Source organism: Myotis brandtii, unplaced genomic scaffold, assembly GCF_000412655.1.
Source record: "Myotis brandtii unplaced genomic scaffold, ASM41265v1 scaffold105, whole genome shotgun sequence".
Lineage (NCBI taxonomy): Eukaryota > Metazoa > Chordata > Mammalia > Chiroptera > Vespertilionidae > Myotis > Myotis brandtii.
This window is the reverse complement of record NW_005353538.1, coordinates 1,116,539-1,134,679: the sequence shown is the minus strand read 5'-3', so window position 1 is coordinate 1,134,679 and position 18,141 is coordinate 1,116,539. Positions and strand designations below refer to the sequence as shown.

At 40.6% G+C, this 18,141-nt stretch overlaps 1 protein-coding gene across 2 annotated transcripts in view; it reads right to left on the bottom strand.

Moving 5' to 3' along the window:
* The window catches only part of DDX6 (DEAD (Asp-Glu-Ala-Asp) box helicase 6), a 31,670-nt gene extending 15,583 nt beyond the window's left edge, over nt 1-16,087 (bottom strand). For both annotated transcript variants that reach the window (XM_014539021.1, XM_005856778.2), the window contains exons 1-4: nt 15,583-16,087; nt 11,447-11,510; nt 9,681-9,785; nt 818-947 (exon numbers count right to left, since the gene is read on the bottom strand). In XM_014539021.1, the coding sequence (XP_014394507.1) occupies nt 818-947; nt 9,681-9,785; nt 11,447-11,510; nt 15,583-15,782 (499 nt within the window). In that variant the 5' untranslated portion in view covers nt 15,783-16,087. The remainder of the gene's footprint in view (nt 1-817; nt 948-9,680; nt 9,786-11,446; nt 11,511-15,582) is intronic.
* Between the last annotated feature and the right edge of the window lie 2,054 nt (nt 16,088-18,141).

The window sequence follows — 18,141 nt, the reverse complement described above, 5'->3', positions numbered from 1 at the left end:
AAATCTTTAAAAAAGACTAAAACAAAAACCCCTTAGTGATCCAGATATAGACGTTTCCTAAACAATGTTGCTGTAAGTCTTGTTCTATTCTCGATTACAAACTTTTAAAGGGTTCTCTATAAATTGGCACCTGCTTAAAGTTTACTAATTTAATATTTCAGTAAGAGACTCACTAGTCTAAACACCCAAATAGAAAACTCTTGCCCCAGGTTCATTTATATCACATGAAAGTAGGTAAATGAAAGATGGGAGAAATTATAATTATAGGTCACAACAGCTGAAAATTAAAACAAAACAAAACTGCTTTAAAAGTGAAAACTTAACTCTCTCAGCTTACTCTGTGTACAAGCACGAAATGTTTCTTCCCTACTGCCTCAGCTTTTAAAATTCCAAAAACGCAAGGCTTTAAAGAGAAGGGATTCATGTTTCTATAGGAAACTTGCAGACACACAGCTGCCACAGAAACAATTCAGTTCCATAGGTTTTTTTCTATTTTGTTTATTTTTGTTCATTAGATTCCACATATAAGTAAAATCACAGTTCCATAGTTTTTAAGTAATAACATCCAACAATTTAACTTCTCATGATCTTAGTGTTCCTATGTAGAAGGCAATAGCTTACTTTGCCTATATCACTGGAATATTGTCAAAACTGCATAATATAAAAAAATATTTTGAAAACTATTTAAAGAGTTGTGGGGGGAAAAAAGGATAAATACTAATTCCAGATTATGTAAATTCTAACTTAAAAAAATTATCTATCTTCTACATAGCTCCAAGATTTAAACTGTCATTTTTAGTTTAAACAAACAACTAACCTTGTATATTGTCCTTCTTCAGGTCTAGCCGTTCAAGTAAGGGAATGAGGTAGGCACCACTCTTGCCCGTTCCATTTTTTGCTCTAGCTAAGATATCCCTACCAGATAAAGCGATGGGAATGCTCTCCTCCTAAAAGAGACAAGACAATACAAATTACTTGTGAATAAAAACAGCACAGCCTGGCCGGCATGGCTCAGTGTTTGAGTGTCAACCTATGAACCAGGTGGTCACAGTTCGATTCCCAGTCAGGGCACATGCCCGGGTTGCAGGCTTGATCCCCATGGGGGGCGTTGCAGGAGGCAGCCAGTCAATGAAATGATTCTCTCATCATGGATGTTTCTCTCTCTCTCTCCCTCTCCCTTCCTCTCTGAAATCAATAAAAATATATATTTAAAAACAAACAAACCCAAAACAGCACATAAGCAAATTCTTCTCTAAAATACACTGAAGGTATATCTCTTTGGTATTGCTTTAAAGTCAACTTTATGTTTGCATTTTACAAGAATAAGTAAGTAGAGACCACGTAAATGAGCAAGACCAGTCAGCATCACCATCATTATCAACCAATATTTATTTACTAAAACTGCTCATAGAATATATATTAAATTGCATTCCAATGTAATAAAAACTGTACATGTAAGTGTGTATGGCCAAGGAAGCTGAGCATCAACAACAAAGAGAACAAAGAAAGGAGGAACTTGAGCTGACATACAGAGAGAAAAAGCAGAAGACAGTTCACAATTAAAAAACTGGAGAAAAAAATGACCAAAAAATACAAAGCAAACACTATATATGATATTTTAAGACTAATAAGCCAATTTTACAATGAAAACTTGTATCTTGGACAACTTACCCTTGCAAAAAGCAGGAATAGGCTGGAAAAGTCTAACCTCAGGTCCTATTTCATATTTAATAATTAGATCCATAAACCTCCAATATCTGTCTTACAGCCACTCCTCTGTCCTGAAATGTGCTCAAATGAAGAGTCAATTCCAATCTAGTTACCTCAATCCATGGTCACTTGACTGAGGGGACTCTCATTTTCATATTTAAATTACTGTCATGTGTGTTTTGCAGAAGACAACATTTCCTATTAAATCAGGACAAATTTCCCAGACAATAGCAAAGGAGTCTCAACATTACTAAAAATTAAATACACGTATATCTACAGGGAAACTAAAAAGGCAGAACAAGTATAAAGAGGGAGGAAGCTGAACATTCCTATTTCTCAAATTAAAGAAATTAGTTTTAATTTTTAAAACGAAAAAGTTAGGTCCAGCCAGTGTGGCTCAGTGGTTGAGTGTCGGTCCATGGACCAGAAGGACATGGTTCAATTCCCTGAGGGGGCACATGCCTGGGTTTCGGCAGCTCAGTCCCCAGTGTGGGGCATGCGGGAGGCAGCCAATCAATGATTCTCTCTCATCATTGATGTTTCTATCTCTCTCTCCCCCATCTCCCTTCCTCTCTGAAATCAATAAAAAATATACTTAAAAAAAATAAAAACCCAACTAAAAAGTTAGGAAAATAAATTAGGAGATTCATAATCATTGTAATAATTAGTTCTTTCTATGCCTAAGCTTATGACCAAAAGAAATCTCTCCAGCACTTTAAAAAAATTTTTAATCTCCCTTTTATTATAGAAATATCTAAGTCATAAGCATAATGACTTCTATTTCCCACCATGACACTTATTCTACCCAGAACCCAATCACAGGGGTCAGATGGGTTCCGTACGGTCAGAATAACTAGCATAGACACCAGAACTGTGAAAATGGCCCGGTGACAATACTGTTATCTTGTTCCTATAACCAGCAGTAAATAGTCTGCTTATTGTGGTAAAGCAAGTCAGGGAAGAAAATGACTGGAGATCAAACCCGAAACCTTGGTGTATCAGGACAACGCTTTAACCCACTGAGCAACTAGGCCAGGGACTCTTCTATGGTTTTTAAACAGGCCACCTGCACACCACAGCCAAAAAAAAAAAAAAGGGACGGGGAATGGATGGGGCTAAATGGTCTCCAAGGGTCTTCCAATGCTTTTCTGAGCCAGGTCCTCTAAAACTATAAACATTTTTAATAAAGTCAGGCAGGGTAGAATTAATTTGGGGGTATCCTAATTCACATTTTGGGTATGTCATTTGATTTAGATTGAGGCCACTAACTTCTAAATCCCTCTATTTTCTTTGACAGGGCTCATGCTCTACAGAAACTGTTTAAGGGTAAGACTTTGTAACAAAGTCAGCAAGCTAGTCTGTAGTTAGGATGCACTGGTATTTTGCCTGTATGATGGCCGTGATGATTAGTGTGGTAATTCAGCACATCCACACTGTCTCTTACCACTGTTTCCTAGGAAGACCAGGTAATATGAAGCAAGAAAACTCAGATTCAGACAGCTCTGAAACCAAGAGGAAATAATGTGAAGCTGCCAGAAGAGAAGGAGAAAAGGAAGCTAAAAATTCTTGAAACACTGTGTGCTAGGCACTCTGCTAGGTAGATACCTTATAATATTTATGTCCTTTTAAGTTTGGTACTTTTTGTTTTACAATTTATAAAATGGATCCTCAGAGATTAATTGTTTTGCCCAAGGTCATGAAGCAAGAAATGCTAGAACCAGGACTTGAACTTAAGTCTACAAATAACAACATGTAAGTGAGGATGTGGAGAATTCAAAACCCTCACACACTGCTAGTGGGAATGTATAGCCTCTTTGGAAGTCTGGCAACTTCTCAACAGGTTATACAGCATTAGCATATGAACCCACAATTCCACTCCCAGATATATAACCCCCAAAGTGAAAACATCTCCACACAAAACTTGTACATTAATGCTCATAGCAGCACCTATATAATAAAAGCCCAGCGACTATTACGGCAGAACGACTGAAACGACCGGTCGCTATGATGCACCAGCTGCAAGGGCCACCACCAGTGCTGCTGCCGAGCACGAGGGCCCCGGGGCTGGCTGCACAGCCGCCGCCAAGGCACCAGTAAAGAACAACGCGAAGGTGGCCAGTGTGAGCGTGCGGCTTAAGATGAAGGCTCTGTGGGACAAATTCAATCAGCTGGGCACCGAGATGATCGTCACCAAGGCTGGCATGTCAGGGCACCCCTCTCCCCGCTGCAACCCTCCCCATGTGGCGCCAGTCTTGGGTAGTGGGCTTTGGCCCGATCCACACGAGCAAGACAGAGAAGTGGGGTGGGGGGGTGCAGCCTGGCAACCTGTGAGTCCAGCTCCTTCGCTCTCTGAGTCCCGGCTCTAGTGAAAGCCTCCTGGCGCGCCGGGCCGGAGGGTACTGCTCAGGAGGCCAGGAAGGTGGGGGAGAGAAGCCTGTGGACCTGCCGCCTGACCAGCAGCCCAGGACCGGGCACTGCCAGAAATGGACCTGCTCAGAGCACACCGAGCTTGGGGGGAAGGCAGCTGCCTGTAAGGGGCCTTGCCACCAGCCGGCTCCAGATGGTTCCCACCTCAAAGGAAACTTGGTCTTTGGTTCCTTAGTTCAGTCTATCCTGGCTAAAGAGGAGCAGTTGGGCACATTTTAGGGGAGAATTAAGACTCTAAAACAGTGTCTTCTGTTCCATGGAGATGGCTACCCAGTTGTCTTAGGCCTAAACTCCGGGTGATTGTGAGGCCTGGCTCTGCCACTGGGGCCTGCATTTTCCAATTGGCCTGTATTTGTTGTAAGGGCCCAAAAAGAAGAAGGAGAACAAGTTTTTCGAAGCAATGGATTTGACCAACAGACGAAGGTGAGTGCCAGGCTGTGTCTAATGTGCACACAGAGACACTAGCTGAGTCTGCCTGGCCAAAGGGAGCTCAGGGCCTGTTTGCAGAGCCTTCTGGTGGTTTCTGTTTCCTTGCTGAGGCTGTCCTCCCTGGGAAGCCTGGGGTCCATGCTCAGCTCCAGCTCAGTGGGTCTTCTCCAGGCCCCTCCCCCTGGCCGTCCTGCCCCCAATCGGCCCCCCACCCCAATCGGGGGCGGTGCCAGCCAGCCTGGCCCGATTGGGGCGGGCCAACCGGACCCCACCTGTGTAGGAATTCATGTACCAGGCCTCTAGTTATTCATAATAGCTAACAGTGCAAACAACCCTACCAACTGATGAGTGGATAAACCAAATGTGATATAGCCATACAATGGAACATTACTCAACAGAAAGGAATAAAGTTTTGATATATGTCACAACATGAATGACCCATAAGGAAATATGATATACCAAAAGAGCTAGCCACAGGAGACCATATATTGTACAATTCTATTTATAGGAAATGTCTAGAATAGGTAAATCATGCTATAGAGACAGAAAGTAGATTAGTGGCTGCTTAGAGCTAAGAGAAAATGAGGAGAGACTGTTAAAGGACTTTCTGAGTGGTTCTCAACCTTCCTAATGCCGCGACCCTTTAATACGGTTCCTCATGTTGTGGTGACCCCAACCATAAAATTATTTTCATTGCTACTTCATAACTGTAATTTTGCTACTGTTATGAATCGTAATGTAAATATCTGATATGCAGGATGTATTTTCATTGTTCGTGACCCACAGGTTGAGAACCGCTGGTTAGGGTGATGAAAATGTTCTAAAACTGATTGTAGTATTGCTTGCACAACTGTGAATATACTAAAAACCATTGAATTGTATACTTTAAGTGTGTGAACTGTATGATATTTGAGTTATATTTAATTTAGCCCAACAATCCCACAACCTTAGGTCTGATGATGGCAGAATCATGCCACCTTAGTTCTCCAAGTCCATGATCCTCTGTAAGGTCTAGGAACTGATCCAATCTCTCTATATATAAAAGCCTAAGCGACCATTACGACCGAACGACCAGTCAACCAGTCACTATGACGCACATTGACCACCAAGAGGCAGACACTCAACGCAGGAACTGCCCCCTGGTGGTCAGTGTGCTCCCACAGCCAACCTCCCCTGGCCCCAATAGGGCCAGCGGCCAACCTCCCATGGTCCCTCCCCACAGCCCCCCGGCCGTACACCAAGCCGAGTGAGAGAGAGAGTGTGTGTGTGCGTGTATAGATATATAATATATTATATATATGTACATATATATATATATGTATATAGAAAGAGAGAGAGACATATATAGACATATGTAGACATATATATCTATATATAAGTAAATATAGATATGTAGATATATATAGATATAGAGAGAGAGATATAAAGATATATTGGATGTATTTTTGTTACGTTAGTATCCATTTCCCTTTCTTAGTAGAACCCTAGCTTCCTTCTGAGATATTACATCTCTCCCACCCCAATATATCCATAGTCTAGCCAACCTCCTTAGCCATATGGTAGACACTGGCATTGCTGTGTTTTCCACAAATTCTCAGGCAAAATAATAGTGAAGAAAAAGACAATGTGAATGTGAATGGTAGTCTCAGGTATCTAGTACTTTGGCTAAGTGGCTGGAGAATTAATTGCCTATATGCTATACCAACACTGAGAATGCAAATAACAAAGTCAATTTTAAAATTTAATACAAAGGTGTGAAATAGAAGCCAGCAAGGGTCTGCTAAATGAACCAATAAATAAAACTGTTATATGGAACAATAACCCATAACATTTCTTCTGCATTTAACACATACTAGGCACTGTATTAAGCATACTAACATTCATCATCTCACTGAATTTTCACAATAGCCCTATGGTATATGCTATATCAATTTTATAGGTTAGCAAACCAGGGCTTAGGAAGATATCTCAAACAATCAACTAAAAAAGCAGTAGAGTTGGGATTCAACCTGGGCAGCCTGCTTGCAAATCTAGTGTTCTTAAGCAGTTCTCTAAGCAGGTTAGACCAAGTTCACCTGCCGACATATGTTAACCATAATTTCAAAGCTTTCTACATGCAACTGGCATTTTGAGGGCCTGTTTCCTGCATGCACCTTGCTAAGTACCAGAGATACAAAGTTGAATGACATAGACCCTACAGAAGAGCTCTCAGAACACTTTTTTTATCCGTACAGATAAAATACATTAACATGAACTACAGTAGGTCCTCAGGTTACATCGGAGATCTGTTCCTACGGCGCGACGTAATGGGAAACGCGATTTTCGCCGTAAGTCGGAACCCACCTACATAAGCACCTATGTCACTCACATGGAGCACATACACAGCAGTAATGAAGTAAAACAGTAAAAAAAAATTTAAAAGAAAGGTAACAATTCCTGACCTTTACTTGTGGTAAATAAATAATAAAAAACATAAAGTACATATGTCGAAATGACGGAACTTTTTTTTTATATAAATAAATGGGAGATGGCGATGTAACCACGAAATGATGTACACTGAGTCTGTCTGTACATTACAGAAAAGTAGTTTACATATTTTTAATATCCACATTCACACTGCCTATCTGATTATGTATAACCTTATCTTGACACTTTCTCTAGCCATAATAAACTTCTTTTGGTTTGTCCACTAAGGCACACTTTCACCCCTAGACAATCACTAGCCTAGTGTTCTGTGCTTAGAACATGGATCAATTCTTCTTCCAGGTTGTTCCATCTTCCTCAAATGGCTACATATTTGTGCAATTTCAAGTAGAAAGTAGTATTACACTAAATTATCTGTACAATTAGCTTCACAGACTGTGAAGGCAGGAACCCTCTCTGCCTTTTCAACACAACATCCTGCACCTAACACTTTCTAGGTCACTCAATGTTTGCTTAATGAAAAAGTGCTCAATGATGTCATAGGGGATTGTCCTTAAAGGCTAGATGCAACACTTTTAAGTTACATAAAGAGAACAGTCGTTTATCAAATCTGCATATGTACACTGCATGTTTATGTATACATATATGCATGTACATGCATGCATACATACTGTATATTCCCTTGCTCTTTCCACTGAAAGGGCCAAGGAGCAAAGAGTGCACCTAGTGTTCAGATGTTGGCCTCTAACCCTATTCCCCACTAATTGGAACCGGGGCTGGGGGAAAATGGCTGATTCCAAGGCTGGGGCAGGGTAGGTACAGATAAGCTTCATGATATGCCAAAAACGAAGTGCTCAAGAAAAATGGAGGGAGGAAAGGGTGAAGAGGTGGAGCATAAAGGATTTTTTAGGACAGCGAAACAACTCTGTATGATACCATAAAGGTGGATATATGTCATTATACATTTGTTCAAACTCATAGAATGTACAACACCAAGAGTGAACCTTAAGGTAAACTGTGGACTTTGGATGTTTGGATGATACATGTCAATGTAAGTCATCAGTTGTAACAAATGTATCACAATGTATAACTCTTGCAGAGAATACTGATAATGGGGGGGTGCTATGCATAAGTGGGGACAGGAGTATATGGGAAATCTCTATCTTTCAGTTCAATTGCTGTGAGCTGAAAATTGCTCTAAAAATAGTCTATCCATGGCGGGGGTGGGGATGGGCTGGGGGGGTAGATGGGGTGAAAAGGGGACATATGCAATACTTTCAATACTAAAGACTAAAAAAAAGAAAGAAAAGAAACCTGATAAAAATAATAAAATTTAAAAAATAAAAATTATCTGAAAAAGAAAAGGGGGCATGTTACAAAACAACCTCAAAGGAGCTCATACTACCCAAATCTGGGAATTTGAGCACAAAAATATCATTGGGGGGAAAAAAGAATTCATGATTCCATACTGATTATATATATACACACATACTAGAGGCCCGATGCACGAAATTCGTGCAAGAGCTCGGCCCTCGCAGCTCCAGCTGCCTTGGCCCATCGTGGTCCCGCCCACTGGTCGTTCCGGCGTTTGGTCTAATTAGCATATTAGCTCTTTATTATATAGGATATGCATAAGGAGGAGATAGGGAAGGCTCTTTAAAAAGCCAAAAGAGTCCTAGAGTTGGAAACTCATTATAATCCAACAAAGATAGGATTATCAATGGATGCTAAGACTAGGAGAAACTTTGATGAAGAGTAGGATCTCTGCATGATCTTAAAGTGATCTCTACAGATGCTTATTAATTCCAAGATAGGAAAAAAGCTGTAATTATACAGTAGAAAAATCAGAAGCCGCTTTGACAGCGTAATCAAAATTAAAACATCAATGAGAAATAAACAGACATTGTGTACACCTCCAAATGTGATACCCTGAGAAGGCCATAGCATGATTTCTACAGTATTTTGGCTGAGAATGTATTAACTTTAATCACATAGAAACATGAGACAAACCCAGAATGAGGAATGTTCTATTTTAAAAAGGGTACTATATTTTTTAATATATCAATATCATAAAAGACTAAAACAGACTAGGGAAATGCTGAAAGGAGGTTAGAGAGATATAACTATATGCAATACCCAATCCTAGGATGGATTCTATACCAAGGAGGAAAAAAAATGCTAAAAAGGACATTTTCGGGTCAATTAAAAATTAGAATCCAAATGATGAGATAGAAATATTGTATTAATGCTGATTTGACTGCAGATAACTATATTGTGGTTATACTAGAGGCCCAGTGCATGGCCGGGGGCTGGGGGGAGCTTGGCTGTGGGAATGCACTGACCACCAGGGGCCAGCTCCTGCATTGAGTATCTGCCTCTGGGTGGTCAATGAGCATCATAGTGATTGGTTGACTGGTCGTTTGGTTGTAATGGTCGCTTAGGCTTTTATATATATAGACATAACATAGTATCTCTATTCTTAGGAAACACTGAAATATTTAGAGGTGATGGCCATGATTTTGTAACTTACTCTTAAAAGGTTTGGGGGGGAAAAAAGGTTCGGAAAACGAGTGCATATATGCGTGGGTGTGTACACATAAGAGAAATATTCATTTTATCATCCCCATAGATGACAAGTATGTAATTCTTCACTCATAACATTATACACGTAATAAAAAGGGGAAACATACCTGAATAGGAGATGGCTTTTCCCAGCCCATTTCAAAAATTCCCATCAGTAACTCCCGCTTTAAACAGTAATCTTCAAACTCATTTCCTTTTGTGGAGGTTACATCCTAGTCAACCAAACAAAACAATAATAAAAGAATAAAGCACAACTGTGTTCATTAGTTAGCATGCTTAAGAAAGTTTGTCTGAGAAACTAATTCTTTATCTGTCCCATTTAAGATATAAATATATGCAGATTAGCTCTGTCCTGATTTGTATTTCAACTATTCCCGAAGAATAATCACTCTCTAACAGACACAAGTCATTTAAAAACTGTGTTTGGAGGAAAGGCCACTCTGTGGTCATATTCTTCTAAGGAACAGGTGGAATACTGTAAGAATCATGCTGTGAAATTAAAATCGAAGATATGAAATCAAACCCTAGTTTACCACTCATTGCTTACAAATAGCCTAGTCAAAATCAGGGCTTCTCAAGCTCAGCAATACTGACATTTGGGCCAGAAAATTCACTGCTGTAAGGGGCTGTCTTGTAGCCTTTCCCCAGCTGTGATAACCAGAAATGTTTGTAGCTATTGCTAAATAACCCTTGGTTGAAAATACTGGGCTAAGAGAACTAACCATTTGCAACTTCCATTTTCTCATCCACAAAATGGAGATAACACCTGGCCTCAATCTTACTGAACAAAAGAGAATATGCCTTGAAAACTATCCTATATAATAAAAGCGTAATATGCAAAATGTCCCCTCGGCTAGGAGTACAACTGCATGCTATGACATGCACTGACCACCAGGGGGGGGGGTGTGGAACATGGCAGGCATTGGTGACACAACACTGGCAGCGGGCAGCAGTGGAGGCGCTGCCGGCCTTGATGGGCCCCCGACAAGAGCAGGACCGCAGAGGGATGGTGGAGCAGGTTAGCGGGTGGCGCCAGGCCAGGCAGGGTTGAGTGGGCCCCGATTGCCCCACAGACAGCGACCAGCGGTGACGGGGGGGCCCGATGACTTAGGGGAAGGGGGCATACAGGAGCCCGGGTGCTGCCCAAGGCCCAGAGGTCAGCTGGGACCTGCCCTTCCACGCCAGATGCTCGCGTTTCGCCGGCCAGGCCTAGGGACTGCACCCATGCACAAATTTCATGCACTGGGCCTCTAGTTATTCCATAAATTAGAAAAGTATACATACATATAAATATTAATATGTAGATACACATTTTAATATAATTCCTCCAAATAGTGAAAATTCTTGGCAATTCATCACATTGTCTACACCAGTGATGGCGAACCTATGACACGCGTGTCAGAGGTGACACGCGAACTCATTTTTTGGTTGATTTTTCTTTGTTAAATGGCATTTAAATATATAAAATAAATATCACAAATATAAGTCTTTGTTTTACTATGGTTGCAAATATCAAAAAACTTCTATATGTGACAGGGCACCAGAGTTAAGTTAGGATTTTTCAAAATGCTGACACGCCAAGCTCAAAAGGTTCGCCATCACTGGTCTACACAATTTCAACCATTTCAACTTAAGAGTGAACACAGAGTACCCATTATTATTAACTAGAGGCCTGGTGATGAATTTGTGCACGGGTGGGGTCTGGCCCAATTGGGCCAGGGGGAGGGGACGCAGGAGGTTGGCCGGCTGGCCTGTCCCCTGGTCAAACTCCCAGTCGAGGGGACAATTTGCATATTAGCCTTTTATTATATAGAAATTACTTCACTTTTAGAGTTTCCACACCATCTTAAGTTAAATTTTACAACCAACTTACCGAAGTTTTGATTCTTAGATCCTTTGGAGGGAGTTTTAAAGTCTTTTTCCAGTCATCACCAGGTCTAGAGAGAATGTAGTAAAATTGAAGTATCAGAATTCATAGCATCATATTCTAATACAAAGATAATTCATCTCAATTATAATTTAGTTATAAAAAGCACAGTAAGTTTAATATATTGCCATTTACTTAAGAATATAGTTAACAGCCCTGGCCCGTGTGGCTCAACTGGTTGGAGAGCATCATCTCACACACCAAAAGGTGGTGGGTTCAATTCCTGGTTGGGTGCCTGTGGGAGGCAACAGATCAATGTCTCTCTTGCATCAATATTTCTCCCCTACCGCCCCCTCTAGAAGCAATAAAAAAAATCTAATATATATATAAAGAATATAGTTAACAGAGATAAACATATCATGTATGTGTTTTAAACTAGTTACTAATATTAAAAAATTAGAAGATTTTGTGTAAAAGTCCAGATTCTGGCTTTTCCTGTAAAACTGGAAGCTTTAGCAACATTGGTTCCAAATTTCTGCACGGCGATAGTTCGACAGAGCTTGGTAACTGAGTTTAAAATCAAGCAGCTGACCCTTTAAAGAGGGCAAGTATCCTCTCATCTGGCACAGGCATCTGAGTTGGTAACTTCTGGATACAAATTAAAACCAAGGACTCCAGCCCAGTTGGCACGGCTCAGTGGTTGAGCATCCACCTATGAACCAGGTCATGGTTTGATTCCCAGTCAGGGCACATGCCTCGGTGCGGGCTCAATTCCTAGCGTGGGTCGTGCAGGAGGCAGCTGATCAATGATTTTCTCTCACCATTGATGTTTCTACCTCTCTCTCCCTCTTCCCCTCTGAATTAAAACAAAACAAAACACACACAAAAAACACACACCAGACTCCAAAGTTTCATTCCTGACCCTACCACTTATTTTTTGACCGGGCAGCAGTTACTTTTCCAAGTTTCCATTGTCATATATACAACGGGTTAAGAATTATATCAGGCCCTGACCGGTTTGGCTCGGTGGATAGAGTGTCGGCCTGTGGACTGAAGGGTTCCAGGTTCGATCCAGGTCAAGGGCATGTGCCTGGGTTGTGGGCTCGATCCCCAGTGGGGGCGTGCACGAGGCAGCCGATCAATGATTCTCTCTCATCATTGATGTTTCTATCTCTCTCTCCCTCTTCCTTCCTCTCTGAAATCAGTAAAAACACATTTTTTTTTAAAAATATATTTTATTGATTTTTTACAGAGAGGAAGGGAGAGAGATAGAGAGTCAGAAACATCGATGAGAGAGAAACATCGATCAGCCGCCTCCTGCACATCCCCCACTAGGGATGTGCCCGCAACCCAGGTACATGCCCTTGACCGGAATCGAACCTGGGACCTTTCAGTCTGCAGGCCGACGCTCTATCCACTGAGCCAAACCGGTTTCGGCAAAAACACATTTTTTAAAAGAAGAATTATATTAGATAATTTACATAAAGCAATCAGCACAGTGTTGGGCTCGGTCCCCGGTGGTGGAGGCCTGCAGGGGGACGGCCAATTGGTGATTCTCTCTGACACTCATGTTTCTGTCTCTCCCTTCCTCTCTGAAATCAACAAAAATATAAAAACAAACAAAAAACTCCTTTAAAAAAAAAAGAAACAAAAGAACTCAATATTATCTGTTAACGAACATCTCTCTTAATCTTTTTTACCAGGTATGCTTTAAACCAGTGGTTGCCAACCTTTCAAACCTCGTGGACCACCGGTTGGCAACCGCTGCTCCAAAGGTTTCCTTAAACCAGTGGTTGCCAACCTTTCAGACCTCACGGACCACCGGTTGGTGACTGCTGCTTTAAAGTATGAAAACAGTTAAAACACAAGGAAAATATAATTTTTTAAATCTCTTTTAGGTCAGGCAAAAACCTCTACTATAATATCCAAAGCATCTAATAGAAAAAAAAAAATTGGCAATAAGGCAAACAGTGCTTTTCAACAGCGTTGTCTTTAAAATAAATAAGTTTTGCCCTGGCTGGTTTCACTCAGTGGATAGAACGTCGGACTGCGGACTGAAGGTTCCTGAGTTCGATTCCAGTCAAGGGCACATGCCTGGGTTGCGGGCTTGATCCCCAGTAGAGGGTATGTAAGAAGCAGCCAATCAATGATTCTCTGTCATCATTGATGTTTCTATCTCTCTCTCCCTCTCCCTTCCTCTCTGAAATAAATAAAAATAAGAAAATATATTTTTTAAAAAATAAGTTTTGCCCTGGCTGGTGTTGTTCAGTGGTCAGAGCTTCACTCCAGGGGTCACTTGTTTGATTTCTGGTCAAGGGCACATACTGGATTAGGGGTTCACTCGCCATCTCTGGTGGGGGCGTGTGCTGGAGGCAACCAATCAACTGATGTTTCTCTTTCTCTCTCTCTCCCTCTCACCCTCCCTCCTTTCCACTCTCTAATAGCAATGGGGGGGAAAATATATGTAATAATACGTTTTCATTATAGCCACTCATAATCAGAGCCTCCAAAACATTTCAAGTCTTGATTTAGAAAGATGAATCCTTATTTTACTTAAAGCTAGGCCCCACATAATCAAAGACACTCTAACAAAGGCAACTATTTGCTACCACTTCCAAGGGTATGAAAGCCTTCTACCTCAACCTATACCACAGCAGTTTCTAAGCAAAAATTGTCACCTGAACATCCTAGTAGGCCAGCCTACCACATTGTCAAATTCAACAGTGAATAAAAGCACAGGGATACAATGCAAAATCTGTCCACAAGGAATTTATAAACCAAACTACTTAAAATAAGAAAACAGTGATAGCGCTAAGTATTAGAAGAGTTCTGAACAGCTGATGGGATCTAGAAGCCTTCATGGAAGAGATGACACTTGAACTGTGATTTAAAGAAGCCAAAGAATTGAAAAGAAACCATTAATCCTAGGAAAAGCAAAAGTAAAGTCCACTGTTGTCTCAAATTAGAATTTAAGTAGAAAACACTCCCATAATGAAATAACATAGATTTATGTTTCTGTTTTTAAGGAATAAAAATAGCCTAAATTTTGCTAGTCTATTCATAGTTTATCAAGACAAACTACAATTCAGAAAATATTCTAATTAAAGCATTCACCTTAAAAATAATAGAATATGCATTAATGACAATTCTCCCAGTGACCAAATCAATTCTATTGGAAATTCTTATAGGTCGCTAGTGAACCACATAGCAGTGACCATCTATATGACATGCTGGTATCTTATAAAAGCTATTTTTCTTTAGGAAGTGATTCTTAAGCATGAAAGGATCTGGATTGTAACACAAAATACTTTAGTTCAGTGAACCTGTTTCATCATCTTAGATTTCTAGAAGTTAAATCAACTATATGGCTAGATTCTTAACAAAGCCAAACCTCAAATGGGTCAAGTTTAAATGTTAATTTTCTATTAACTGAATCTTTAGAGCAATATTTACCATTCAAATAATGTATAGTGAACACTTAAAAAATGGCAGCCTACAATCTTCCAGATTTGAAAGAAAACACATTCTGTAGTCAGATGAGGCTCTTAAGTTTTTAGTCAACTAGGGGAATTGGGGCTATTCAGAGATGTGTTTCCCAGAGTTCAAAATCCTGAGATTCTATGATATTTGACTGCGTATTATTTTGTGTGTGTGTGTGTGTAACAGGAGAAAGCTTATAAAACAAAAAATTTTAAGCAAAGTTGCATGAACTGAAAAAAAAAAGTTATGGATAAATTTTTATGAGTACATTTGGAGGTAAGAAGGCTGGGCAAGTCCTTAAATTTGAAACTTGAAATTGACTTTAAATGTCATTTAAACTAGGATATGATGCAGTTATACTATGGAAAAATCATACTGACAAAAACAAGATGAATCTGAGCTAATTATGAAAACCATCAATGTTTAAAATATAACTTATACAAAATTAATATATATCATCTGTACCTATATTCATTACTTAATAAACCTCAATTAGTTATGACAGAAATACATTATTCTATTGCAAATACCTACTGGCCATAAAACAAAGTCATCTGTCCTCTGCAATCAAAATGGTTAAAGTATACATAGAGTAGTCCTTAACAAAGTAATAGAAAGAAATCTTGGTCCCCCCAAGTACGTTTATTTGTTCTCACACTTACTTAATAGTGGTGGTCATACTCTGTGCTTGCTGCTGAGTGCCATTATTGATTGTGTTGGTGTTTTTCAGTTGGTTCATCTGTTGCTGTGTTGGTGTGCCCCCTCCTCCGGGGCCACCACTGGGCTTCACAGGGCCCCTCAGCTGACCATTTTGACTGGACAGACCCATTATAACAGGGTTCTCTGTTCTGGCCGTGCTCATGCTGTATTAAATGTACAGATGTCTCTTCCAAACTTCAAAACTTTTGAAAGTCAGTAGAGAAACTGTAATACAGTTTATTAGGCTCTCCAAAATGAAGAGATAAATATAAGTCTTGCTCAATATTGAGTCCTTTATTGCAATGCAGGCAAGCACCTGTAAGTCTCTGAATAGTAAGCAGCAGTAACTTGCTCTCATGCACCGAATCAACTTTTTATTTTTTTAAAGGCTCTCTAACGAGGTTTGGTTATATATCTGAATTCACTCACTTCAATCTGAAACAAAGAAAAAGTTAAGTTAGCAAACACAGGAAGGTTATAAAAAACTGTTTCCCCTAACACTTTTTTAAAAATTAAGAATACAACTGCACTTAGATCACATCATTAGCCAGGCTAATAGAGACACAAAAAGATGAACTGCACACAAAACCAAACCCACAATGAAATCAATCTCAAACATTTTAAATTGTCAGTTCAAAGCAACCCAAAGAATATTAGTATAAAGATACTGTAATTAAATTAGCAATAGTTCGCAAATGACAATCTCTTCCCTTCAGTTTCCTCCCTGAATGTTCTAAAAGTCAATGATTCATTCCACTTAATTGCATCACAACTCCAATAAGTATCTCACAACTTAACTGGAGTAAATCTACATATGTACAAGGCAAGACAAATTTCTTCTATTTCTGACAGCAACTGAGAATCCTCCAAGAGCTTTATAAGCTTTTGACTTAACTTTATGCTTTTAGAAATATAAAACCCATTTGTAACCTTATGAATTTCAAGTGTAGAAATTAAACTTTGTGAAGAAAAATGCATTTTCCTTAAGTTCTTATCCTTTAAAACAGTAGCTGAAGCAGGAATATAGACATGTCTACATGTCAAAATCTTTTGCTTGAAAACAGCCAAGAATTTGAATACTAAAAAACTGTTAGCCGGGCCGGTGTGGCTCAGTTGTTGAGCGCGGCATCAGAACCAGAAGGTCATGATTCAATTCCTGGCCCAGGCACATGCTAGCGTTGCGGGCTGATCCCCAGTAGAGGGCTTGCAGGAGCAGCCTTTTGATTTTCATTATTGATGTTTCTCTCCCTCTCCCTTCCTTTCTGAAATCTATAAAAAATATATAAAGTGGTTAACTTCCTCCATTTTTAATTATTCCCAAAACCGAATGCATATTTTAAAATGAAGTGAATAAAAACTTTACAAAGGCCAGACAGAAAGTAAATGCCTACTCTGTTGGGTTTGTTCCTTTTTACCTCCTTTACATTCCTTATCCAAAACACACAAGCTTATTAATTAGTGTTGTTTTTGTCATATACCACGACTTCTCAAACAACATTTTTCTAAAATACTTATGCCTTAAAAAAAGAAAGAAAAGTTGCTCACAAGCAAATCCTGATGCTCACAAACACAAAGAGGTATTATTTCAAAGTCTCCCAGAATATGATTCACTTCTTAGGCAGATGGTGGTTAACAGTTACCTAGTTTCCGTTCCAGACAGTGAGTGGTATCCTACATTGACAGGTTTCTATTATGATCAACAATATCAGTAGTTCGCACTGAAAACGTGTCTGCGAAGTACTAAGAGGATGAAGAGGGCAACCTCCAAAGATTAAGTGTGATCATTACCATCCATCATGGATGTGAGAGATTTCAGATCCAAGTGTGAGAACTGCGTCCCCTTAATTAAAACTGAAACTTGCACTGAGCACCGTCTCAGAAACGGAAATGTTCCTCCTACCCCTTCTCAGCTTCGATTTGCAACATTTTCAAAAGTTCGAAGGAAACGTGGACTGGCCGGGAGGACCCACGCCGAGCTAATTACAGCACTTCCCGGCTGTGGCTGGCAATTGACAGTTTTCTCCCCAAACACGCCCGTCGTCCCCGACGCAGGCTCCCCGAGGCGGCCTGCGAGCCGCACCGACGGGTTTCATCGTGAAGAGGGGAAAGGGGTGCAGGGGGAAGGGGAGTCAGCAAGCAGTAAGGAAAGACACGAGCCAAGGATGTGAGCCCCGTCTTTGTAAGAGAATAATTCAATTATTTCTTGCTCTCCCCGTCCCCCCCCCCGAAACACCCACAGCCCAAGTCAGCGCCCTGTGATCATAAACACAAAAGGTTGGGGCCCCGCAATCCTATCTGCGCAACAAGCGCAGGGACCGAACCAGCTCCGTGGGTAGGAAACAATATGGAGTTTCCTGAGGCCCCAAAGAGAAACCTTAACCAAAAGCCCTGCTTCCTCCACGACTCGGGGGCGCCAGCACCCCCCTCTCGCTACGACCCACAAGGCCCGAGTCCAGTCCAGCAGCTGCCGGTCCCTTCCTGGCCGAGCCCTCGGCACTGCACCCCCGCCGGCCCCGGAGGCT